The 11,654-nt window shown below is 53.2% G+C and overlaps 1 protein-coding gene across 1 annotated transcript in view; it reads right to left on the reverse strand.

Moving 5' to 3' along the window:
* Positions 1 to 10,665, reverse strand: part of LOC142275019 (biorientation of chromosomes in cell division protein 1-like 1) — a gene marked incomplete at both ends in the record, with an annotated part of 32,592 nt that extends 21,927 nt beyond the window's left edge. The window contains 2 exons of the mRNA XM_075332578.1: positions 8,643 to 9,251; positions 10,475 to 10,665. Coding sequence (XP_075188693.1) covers positions 8,643 to 9,251; positions 10,475 to 10,665 — 800 coding nt within the window. The remainder of the gene's footprint in view (positions 1 to 8,642; positions 9,252 to 10,474) is intronic.
* Between the last annotated feature and the right edge of the window lie 989 nt (positions 10,666 to 11,654).

An 11,654-nucleotide genomic window follows, 5' to 3' on the forward strand; every position in this document is an offset into this window, starting at 1 on the left:
AACCCTTGACTACGTCAGGGGGGAAGGGATAACGTGTGTCATTAAGGCGCTTAGTAAAGCGCTTATCTGGAAAAGCTCGGTGTTTCTGGACTGTATCTCTGAAGTCGGAGTGATCAAGAAACGCACTCCGTGTACGTTTGGGAAACCTAAAATGGAATTTCTCCTGCTGAGAAGCTGACTCCTCAATCTGAGGGGTTGGAGGAGAAAGATCCAACACCTGATTGATGGACGCTATAAGGTCGTTTACTATGGCGTCCCCTTCAGGTGTATCAAGGTTGAGAGCGGCGTCAGAATCAGAGCCCTGATCTGCCACCTCTGCTTCATCCTCCAGAGAGTCCTCATGCTGAGACCCTGAACACTGTGATGAAGTCGAGGGAAGCTCCCGGCGAGCCCGCTTAGCCGGTCTGGGACTGCGGTCCGTGTCAGAGTCCTCACCGTGGGACCTATGAGTCGCCCCAGGAGCACTTTGCTGCGCCGACCGAGGGGGGTCTGAGTGAAAAGGTTCAACAGTGCCCGGGGCCTGTATTACGGGTCTGGACTGCAAAGCTTCTAGTATCTTAGCAGACCATTTATCCATAGACTCAGAAAGTTTGTCAGCGAATACTGCAAAATCTGTCCCTGTCACCTGGACAGTGGCAGCAGGTGGTTCCACCTAGGCCGAGGGTCCCACCAGTGGCAGAGGCTCCGGCTGAGTGAGTGTCACAGGGGCCGAGCATTGCACACAATGAGGGTAGGTGGAACCTGCAGGTAGCATAGCCGCACATGAGGTACAGGTTGCAAAGTAAGCCTGTGCCTTGGCACCCTTGCTTTTTGCGGACGACATGCTGTTGTCTCCTCTTAGAGCAATCAGAGAGGGTATATAGCCAAAGCAATAGTGCGGCCGTACAGAGTAAATGTATACAATATAAGCATATAAATATACACTTCGGCACCTAGGGGGGCAAGCACCTAGTAACAGGTGCGGCTTACCGACCGCCCTCAGCGTTTGTGTAACCACCAGATTCCCTGCCTGGGCCTCCCAGAGCTGTAGGAGCTCTTCTCTGAAGTTCTCCAGCGTCAGAAGTGCTGATAGGAATGGCTGCCAGCGTTCTGAGAGGAGGAGGGAGCCGTGGGCGTGCCTTAGAAAGTGCGGGAATCTGGTGCCCCACGGTGCTCAGTGAGGGGGGAGGAGCATACAAAGTATGCTCCAGCCCTCAGGGCTGACGTCCAGTGCAGCGTCCCGCCCTTACCCCTGACTGGCAGGCCCGGGGGCGGGAATATGCGGTACTAGGCCGCAAAAGCCGGGGACTAAAGTTATAAGCGCGGCCGGCAAACAAGCGCGGTCAGCGCGGTAGTCCCGGCGCACAAACACAACCAGCAGCTGCTGCAGCGTCCATTAGACAGGCGCTCTATGCGCCGTCCCCAAGGGGACACAGAGTACCTCAGAGGAGCAGGGCCTGTCCCTGACGATACCCGGTCTCCTGTCCAGCAGATTCCCCCAGGGGCTGCGGAGGGAGCACGGTCCCAGTGCCTGGTGACCGATTAGGATCCCACTTCACCCAGAGCCCCTAAGGGATGGGGAAGGAAAACAGCATGTGGCTCCTGCCTGTGTACCCGCAATGGGTACCTCGACCTAAACAGCACCGCCGACCAGAGTGGGGTGAGAAGGGAGCATGCCGGGGGCCCTGTTATGGGCCCTCTTTTCTTCCATCCGATACAGTCAGCAGCTGCTGCTGACTAAATTGTGGAGCTTGCGTGCATGTGTGCCTCCTTCAACACAAAGCATAAAAACTGAGGAGCCCGTGATGCACGGGGGGGGTGTATAGGCAGAGGGGAGGGGTTTACACTTTTCAGTGTAATACTTTGTGTGGCCTCCGGAGGCAGAAGCTATACACCCAATTGTCTGGGTCTCCCAATGGAGCGACAAAGAAAACATACTTTCCCCCTAATAAAAGTACCCGGGACCCCTGAAAAACGTCTCAATACTTAGCTTTTGAGACGCAGGGCCAGTCCCTGAGGGGGGTTAAACGCTCCTTCCAGCAGGAACCAGACAGGGCTGCGGATGGAGACCGGTCTTCTGCAAGCAGAGAGGACCGTGACGGCTCCCACTTCAACCCAGAGCCTCTCAGAGGATGTGAAGGAGCGCGGCATGTGAAGGCTCCAGCCTTGTAAAGTCAACCTTAACAGCACCGCCGACACAGTGGGGTGAGAAGGGACATGCCGGGAGTCCAGACTGGACCCGCTTTTCTTCCAAATCTTTAAAATCAAAAAATGAAAAAAAAAAAATCAGAGAATGCATGTGTGTGTGTGACCTCCTGAAACACAAAGCATTGAACTGGTTATATTGTCATCCAGGGGGTGTATATAGCCCGGAGGGAGGAGCTACATGTTTGAGTGTAGTACTTTGTGTGTCCTCCGGAGGCAGAAGCTATACACCCATGGTTTGGGTCTCCCATAAGGAACGATGAAGAAACAAAATTCTCTTTTTCTTTATCGTTCCTATGGGAGACCCAGACCATGGGACGTCTCAAAGCAGTCCATGGGTGGGAAATAAACAGAAAAACTAAGAAGTAGGCGGAGCCTAACTTCACAAATGGGCGACAGCCGCCTGAAGGATGCGTCTGCCCAAGCTCGCATCTGCCGAAGCATGAGCATGCACTTGGTAGTGCTTTGAAAAGGTATGCAGGCTAGTCCAAGTGGAAGCCTGACAGACTTGTTGAGCCGTAGCCTGGTGCCTAAAAGCCCAAGAGGCACCGACAGCTCTGGTCGAGTGTGCCTTGATCCCCGGCGGGGGAGGCACCTGAGAACACTGGTAGGCGTCTGAAATGGTCGACCTAATCCAACGGGCTAAGGTCGGCTTAGAAGCAGAGAGGCCCTTGCGCCGACCTGTGGTTAGCACAAAAAGAGGTGCACCGCCTAAGAGCAGCGGTGCGAGACACATAGATCCGGAGAGCACGCACCAGATCCAGAGTATGCAACGCTTTTTCAAAGCGATGAACAAGAGCCGGACAAAAGGAAGGTAGGGTAATGTCCTGGTTAAGGTGGAAAGGAGAGACCACCTTAGGAAGAAAGTCCGAAGTCGGACGAAGAACCACCTTGTCTTGATGAAAAACCAAAAAAGGTGACTCCGAAGAGAGCGCAGCCAAATCGGAGACTCTCCTGAGGGAAGTTATGGCCACTAGAAAGACCACTTTCTGTGAAAGACGAAACAAAGAAACCTCCCTAAGAGGCTCAAAGGGGGGTTTCTGTAAAACCGTGAGAACCAAATTGAGGTCCCAGGGATCCAAGGGCCGCCGGTAAGGCGGAATGATGTGAGACGCGCCCTGCATGAAGGTGCGGACCTGAGCCAGCCGGGCGAGACGTCGCTGGAACAGCACTGACAGAGCTGAGACTTGTCCCTTGAGAGAGTTGAGGAACAGTCCCAGCTGCAGACCGGACTGTAGAAATGACAGAAGGGTCGGCAAGGAAAATGGCCAAGGAGGATGGCCGGAAGAGCGACACCAGGACAGGAAAATTTTCCAAGTCCTGTGATAGATCTTGGCGGAGGAAGACTTACGGGCCAGAGTCATAGTGGAGAGGACTTCAGGAGGGATACCAGAAGCTGTCAAGATCCAGGACTCAAGAGCCACGCCGTCAATTTGAGTGCCGCAGAATTCTGGCGGAAAAACGGACCTTGTGAGAGAAGGTCTGGACGGTCCGGAAGATGCCACGGCACCTCTACGGACAGATGGAGCAGGTCTGGGTACCAAGCTCGCCTGGGCCAGTCCGGAGCAATGAGGATGACTAGACGGCCCTCCATTCTGATCTTGCGCAGGACTCTGGGCAAGAGGGCTAGAGGGGGAAACACGTAGGACAGACGAAACTGGGACCAGTTTTGAACCAGAGCGTCCGCGGCGAATGCCTGAGGATCGTGGGAGCGAGCCACGTAAACGGGAACCTTGCTGTTGTGACGGGATGCCATTAGGTCCACGTCCGGAGTGCCCCATTTGCGGCAGATTGACTGAAAAACTGCCGGGTGCAGGGACCACTCGCCACTGTCCACGGTTTGACGGCTGAGATAATCTGCCTCCCAGTTTTCCACGCCTGGGATGTGGACTGCGGATATGGTGGACTTGGAGTCCTCCGCCCATTGAAGGATGCGTTGTACCTCCAACATTGCCAGGCGGCTGCGTGTTCCGCCTTGGTGATTGATGTAGGCATCCGCTGTCGCGTTGTCTGACTGGACTCGGATGTGCCTGCCCGCCAGCAGATGGTGAAAAGTTAGAGCCAGAAGCACAGCTCTGGTTTCCAGCACATTGATCGAAAGGGCTGACTCGGACGGAGTCCAAGTGCCCTGCGCTTGGTGGTGGAGATATACCGCTCCCAGCCGGATAGACTAGCATCCGTGCTGAGGATCACCCAGGACGGGGCCAGAAAGGAGCGCCCCTGGGACAGAGAGAGGGGCCGAAGCCACCACTGAAGAGAGCTCCTGGTCTGTGGCGACAGAGCCACTAACCTGTGCAAGGAGGAAGGCCGCTTGTCCCAACAGCGGAGAATGTCCAGCTGCAGGGGATGCAGATGAAACTGGGCAAAGGGAACAGCCTCCATTGACGCCACCATCTGACCCAGCACCTGCATCAGGCGCCTGAGGGAATAACGGCGGGGCCTCAGCAGAGAGCGCACCGCCAGTTGGAGGGACTGCTGTTTGACTAAGGGCAACTTCACAAGTGCCGGCAGTGTCTCGAACTGCATCCCTAGGTACGTGAGACTCTGGGTCGGAGTCAGAGTGGATTTGGGAAGATTGACAAGCCACCCGAATTGGGCTAGAGTGGCGAGAGTGAGCGAGACACTCCGCTGACCGTCCACGCTGGATGAAGCCTTGACTAGAAGGTCGTCCAGGTAAGGGATCACTGCCAACCCCCTGTAGGTGCAGGACCGCAATCACTGCTGCCATGACCTTGGTGAATACCCGAGGAGCTGTGGCCAACCCGAAGGTGAGAGCCACGAATTGGAAATGTTCCTCTCCGATTGCAAAACGTAGCCAACGCTGGTGTGAAACTGCAATTGGCACATGCAGATAGGCATCTCTGATGTCGATGGATGCCAGGAAATCCCCTTGGGTCATTGAGGCAATGACTGATCGCAGAGACTCCATGCGAAAATGCCGCACCTGAACATGCTTGTTGAGAAGCTTGAGATCCAGGATGGGCCGGAAGGAACCGTCCTTTTTGGGGACTAGGAAGAGATTTGAGTAGAAACCTCTGAACCGTTCCCGGGCGGGAACCGGTACAATTACTCCGTTGGCCTGCAAGGATGCCACGGCCTGTGAGAAGGCGGCGGCCTTGGAGCAGGGGGGAGTTGACAGAAAAAATCTGTTTGGCGGGCTGGAAGAGAATTCTATCCTGTAGCCGTGGGAGATGATATCCCTCACCCACTGATCGGAAACGTGTTGAAACCACGCGTCGCCAAAGTGGGAGAGCCTGCCACCGACAGATAGTCACGAGGAGGCTGCCTTGGCGGCAGCACCTCCTGCGGTCTTTTGTGGACGCGCTTTTGGGCGCCAGTTGGATTTCTGGTCCTTGGCTGAGTTAGTGGACGAGGCCGAGGGCTTAGAGGACGACCAGTTGGAGGAACGAAAGGAACGAAACCTCGACTGATTCCTGCCCTGGACAGGTTTCCTGGTTTTGGTTTGTGGCATGGAAGTACTCTTCCCGCCAGTAGCTTCCTTAATAATTTCATCCAACTGTTCACCGAACAGCCGGGACCCAGCAAAAGGGAGTCCAGCAAGGTACTTCTTTGAAGAAGCATCTGCCTTCCACTCTCGAAGCCACAAGATCCTGCGGATAGCGAGGGAATTAGCCGAAGCCACCGCAGTGTGGTGAGAAGCCTCCAGCATGGCAGACATGGCATAGGATGAAAAAGCTGAAGCTTGGGAAGTTAAGGTAACCATTTCGGGCATAGATTCCCTGGCGAGGGAATGCATCCCCTCTAGAGAAGCAGAGATGGCTTTGAGAGCCCACACTGCTGCAAAAGTCGGGGAGAACAAGGCCCCCGCCGCTTCATATAAGGATTTGGCCAGAAGGTCAATCTGGCGGTCAGTGGAATCCTTAAGAGAGGTGCCATCAGCCACCGATACAACGGTCCGGGCTGAGAGTCTAGACACCGAGGGGGTCTACCTTTGGAGAATGAGCCAACTCCTTGACCACCTCAGGTGGAAAGGGAAAGCGGTCGTCAGAACCACGCTTTGGGAAGCGTTTGTCAGGACAGGCCCTGGGCTTGGTCACAGCGGCCTGAAAACTGGAGTGGTTAAAGAACACACTCTTTACTCTCTTAGGCGAGGTAAACTGGTGCTTTTCTGCCAGAGAGGGTTGTTCCTCTGATACTGGCGGATTGAGATCCAGTACAGAATTAATGGACGCAATCAAATCACTAACATCTGAGTCACTTTCAGACAGATCAATGGGGCACATGGAGTTAACCTCCGAGCCCCCCGTAAAGGCATCCTCCTCATCCTGCGAGTCAGCTCCTGAATCAGAGCCGCGGGACGAGGAAGGAGAGGAAACCCTGCGTCTCTTCTTAGAAGGACGGGGTCTGGGACCAGATGATGAATCCTCTGTGAGCTCCGGTCCTGAGAGACCCCTGGCAGCAGAGGCACCCTGTGAAAGGGGCTGATGCATGTTCAGCAAAGTCCTGGACAGAAGTCTCATGGAGTCGGCAAAAGACTGGGAGATAGACCTAGAAAAGGATTCTACCCAAGCCGGGGGTTCAGCCACAGGAGCAGGAGCAACCTGAGAGACCACTGGGGGTGAGACTCCAGGCTGAGGCACCGCCAGGTTAGAGCAGGCATCACAATGTGGGAATATGCTCGGTTCAGGCAGCAGGAGCTTACATGCAGTGCATACTGAATACAACTTTGGAGCCGCCGGAGCGAAGAGAGGGGGCGGGACTTGCTTGAGGAGCGGGATCTGGAGGGCCATAGAGACCTACAGGGGAGGAGACACACACTGCAGTGAGGAGTGTCCCTCCCCTGTGCTGAACGGCCGCCGGGCGGAGCCGAGCCTGTCCCTCTGCATGAGTGACATGCGAGGGCAGAGAAACCGAAACTAGGCCTCCGGCGAAGCCGGGGCCTAAATTTGAGCAGCGCGGCCGGCGCGCAGGCACCATCGGCGCGGTTCTCAGGCGACAGCCAGAGAACCCGCCGGAAATGTCATAAAACACAGTCAGCACACTCTCCCACAACAATAAAGTACAGGGACCCCCAATATATAAACGTCTCAGGTACTTAGCTTGCTGAGACGCAGGGTTCCAAGTCCCTGGGGATGAGTGCTCCGGTCCAGCAGGATCCTGAAGGGCTGCGGATGGAGACCGGTCTCCTGCCAAGCATGGAGACCGTGCTGGCTCCCACTTCAAGCCAGAGCCCAGGAGAGATGGTGAAGGAGCGCGGCATGTAAGGCTCCAGCCTTGGAATCAACCTTAACAACACCGCCGACACAGTGGGGTGAGAAGGGACATGCCGGGAGTCCAGACTTGGTCCCGCTTTTCTTCAAACTCTTTCCAAAAATCAAAAGAGAATGCATGTGTGGATGTATGCCTCCTGAACACAAAGCGATAAACTGGCTAGATCTGGTTCTCCAGGGGGTGTATAAGCTCAGAGGGAGGAGCTACACTTTTAAGTGTAGTACTTTGTGTGTCCTCCGGAGGCAGAAGCTAAACACCCATGGTCTGGGTCTCCCATAGGAACGATAAAGAAAAAAAAAAAAAAAAAAAAAAAAGGTCTGTGATAGAAATGGGTTAGTTTCATTTCCTAAAAGATAATCTCATGTATCATAGCTTACTATGTGCAATGGGGATGATTTTTGATGTGCAAGATTATGGCAATTGCCGCAGAGGTGGAAGGTAGAGCAGGAAAGGAATATTTGTATTGTGGTCATAATGGAACAGATCAGTCTATTATACACGTTCCTATAGTCAGAAAATAAAATGCAACTGGCATAATATACATGTAGAAAAAAAGTCACCAAAACCGAGCAGTGTGTGCCAAGTACTAGAATCCCACAGCTCCCCAGTATATTACATTGGTTGGGTTTCCCTGTCGGTCTGCAGGCTACACGCTGATTTACAGCTCTGACCACGTGACTTGTGTACATCGGGTGCAGGAGTACCGAGCAGAGTCTACCCCCATACACAGTGGGTACCGGAGGTGTTCCTCCAGCACGTTAACGGTCAATAGAGGGTAAGTCCAAGTCACCCCCAAGGTCGTTTTGGCAGCTGGGGCTTACTGAAGTCACCTAAAATGGTACTAAAAGAAATACAATTTAAAATATTTTTCAAAAATAGATACAAAAAAAAAAAAAAAAAAAAAAAAAAAAAAAAAAAAAAAAAGTAATTACCAATTCACCAAGGAAAAAAAGAAAAAAAAAAAAGTTGTGTCTCAGAATATTGTAGAAGACACTATACATTTGGATATTTGGTATTGCCGTTATACTGAGCCGGAGAGTAAAGTTCACATATTTTTACCCATACAAATCCCAGCTACAATGTGGGGGGGGGGCACTTTTTTTTCCCCCCATCTGAAGTTTTTCAGTACATTATAAAAGGTAAATTAAATATAGACATTAAACCTAGCCCCCACACTGACGCCATGATACATGACTGTAGGGTGAGGGTGGTGAGAGCGCCCCTACCTTCCTTCATAAAGTCAGCAGTTTTTTGCTTGCTGTTGCTCTTTTCAGCAACACTGTATTTGGCAGCGTCGCCGTCGCCCTCCTTCTCCTTCGCGGACTTCTCTTCCTTCTGTCGGCTGCTGTCATCGCTCCTTTTTACGTGTTCATTCCTTTTTTCTGTCCTAATTTCTTTCTTCTCCTCCTTCCGGTCTGATTTCTCGTTGACCTCATTTTTCTTCTCCACTCTCTCCACAGACTTCGGTCTCTGTTCATCAATGTCATTAGGAGTGTCTTTGCTTAGCGTGTCGCTAATTGCTTCATTGATTGCATTTTTAATGTCCTCGGCTGGAAGTGAAATGTCATTTATATCTTCTGCCTTGATGAGTGGCTCCGCACTTTCACTTGAGACGTCAGGAGTGTGCTTGTCGTTCTCCAGCGGTTCTTCGGTGAGGACCTCATTGCTCTGCGGTGGAGGAGGTTTTCTGGACGCCTTGTCCGTATTTCTGTGATTGGAGTTTTCTGATAAAGCCCAGGCGGCCGTCGCTTCTTGATTCAAGGAACTTATGGTTTCCAAAATGGACATTGCGTCACTAGCAACACTGGTGCTGGGTCCAACCATGGAGGCAGAGCCTTAGAGAAGAGGAGAAAAATACAATTGACTCATACAAACAAAGAAAGGAAAAAAAAATAAAACAAATCAGGAAGAAAGAACGAAAACTAATCCTTCACTCAACACCATACAGTTTTCTGACACTTGGAAATATCAAACAAGTGGGGGGGGGGGAAGAATAAAAAAAAAAGGATAAAATAAAAAAAGGATTACATAACAAAAAGATAAAATAAAAAGGATACAATAAAAAGAGGATAAAAAAGGGATAAAATAAAAAAGGACTAAAATAAAAAAAGGGATGAAACACAGGCACCCGACTGCCGCCCGCACGCAGCCACAGGTACCCGGAAGCCACCTGCACGCAAGCACAGGTACCCGGCAGCCACCTGCACGCAAGCACAGGTACCCGGCCGCTTGCACGCAGGGTGTGCGGGCCACTTGATGGCTGCCATTGTGCGTGCGGCTGTGCAGCAGGTTACCCAGTTTGTCCGCGGTCCCAGTTACAAATGATGGCGCTGGGAGCGGGCGCGTGCGCAGATGGAGCTCTTGCATGAGAGCTCCATCTGCGCACGCGCTGCTCCGGGAGTCAGCGCGTGTGCAGATGGAGCCCTTGGATGAGAGCTCCATCTGCGCATGCGCCGCTCCAGGCGCCATCATTTGAACCGGGACCGAGGACACTGGGACACTCACCGCACCAGCCTGCTGTACTACAACTCACCTGCCGCTCCTGCCACCATGGACCCCGCCGCTCCTGCCACCACAGACCCCGCCGCTCCTGCCACCACGGACCCCGCCGCCACAACCTCTGACTCCTGTGACCCCGCTTCACCACTGCTGCCCCCCTCCGGTAAGAGAACACCGGAGTATAAGACAGACCCAATTTTTATTTTTTTTTATGTCTTAATTTGGGGTGCGACTTATAATCCAGTGCGTCTTATAAAGCGAAAAATACGGTAATCACTCGAGAGTTGTCCTTTGACGATGATTAATAAGAGCATTTCTTGAAAACTTCTCACCCCTCACTCTTGCTTCCCCATCTGCTCAGGATCAGGAGTCACGAGCCAAGCCTGGGCCGTGGTAACTTAGGATAAGCCCTTTTCATATGTTGTGTTCATGCCCCACTCCGGCTCCCCCACAAGCCCGCACTGTGAACACGAAGCGGCTACCACTGCATGTATAATAATAACGCATTACCTCCGCTATCACATTCAACCATGAACTTAAATCAGTGAGTATGGATTACCAGTGACAGCCAGGGACGACTCGCACTTTTCCTCCACTTGCTCGTGATTCGCATTTGTGTCTTCTGTGTTGTTTAGCGTGGCCAAAAAATCCTGGACGACTTTTTCCACTTGAGGTCTGAAAGTGTGATTTATCTTTGGGTCCACAACTTGGGATATAATGCGGTCAATGCCAGACTCAAGCATCCCGGACCTAGGGAGAACAGAAAGCAACTCAGAGGAAAGCCATTTTATTAGTTATGACTATGTGGAGCAGTGCGCAGAGGCCCCCGTGCGCAGAGGCCCCCGTGCGCAGAGGCCCCCGTGCGCAGAGGCCCCCGTGCGCAGAGGCCCCCGTGCGCAGAGGCCCCCGTGCGCAGAGGCCCCCGTGCGCAGAGGCCCCCGTGCGCAGAGGCCCCCGTGCGCTGAGGCCCCCGTGCGCAGAGGCCCCCGTGCGCAGAGGCCCCCGTGCGCAGAGGCCCCCGTGCGCAGAGCGCCACAGGCTGCCTTAGATATCAAACTACAGGAATTCGCCATCACGTTAACAGTGGTCAATAATGAAAAATACACTAAAAAGCTATGCAAGACAATTTGCATGTAGCCACAGTCATGTAATGGGGGGTTTCTGGCCACACACAGTGATGACATTTACGTAGGCTGCATCATAAATGTCTTGTTGCAATAAAGGGCACTTTACACGCTGCGATATCGGTACCGATATCGCTAGCGAGCGTACCTGCCCCCATGCGTTGTGCGTCACGGGCAAATCGCTGCCCAAGGCGCACAACATCGCTAACACCCGTCACACGGACTAACCTTCCCTGCAACGTCGCTGTGGCCAGCGAACCGCCTTCTTTCTAAGGGGGCGGTTCGTGCGGCGTCACACGGCAGCCGTCCAATAGCAGAGGAGCGGCGGAGATGAGCGGCCGGAACATGCCGCCCCCTCCTTACTTCCTCATTGCCGGTGGACACAGGTAAGGAGATGTTCGTCGCTCCTGCGGTGTCACACACAGCGATGTGCGCTGCCGCAGGAATGACGAACAACATCGTACCTGCAGCAGCAACGGTATTTGGAAAAGGAGCGACGTGTCAACGAGCAACGATTTTTCACGTTTTTGCGCTCGTTGATCGTCGCTCCTTGGTGTCACACGCTGCGATGTCGCTACCGGCGCCGGATGTGCGTCACTAACAACGTGACCCCGA

Source organism: Anomaloglossus baeobatrachus, unplaced genomic scaffold, assembly GCF_048569485.1.
Source record: "Anomaloglossus baeobatrachus isolate aAnoBae1 unplaced genomic scaffold, aAnoBae1.hap1 Scaffold_3829, whole genome shotgun sequence".
NCBI classification, from domain to species: Eukaryota; Metazoa; Chordata; class Amphibia; order Anura; family Aromobatidae; genus Anomaloglossus; species Anomaloglossus baeobatrachus.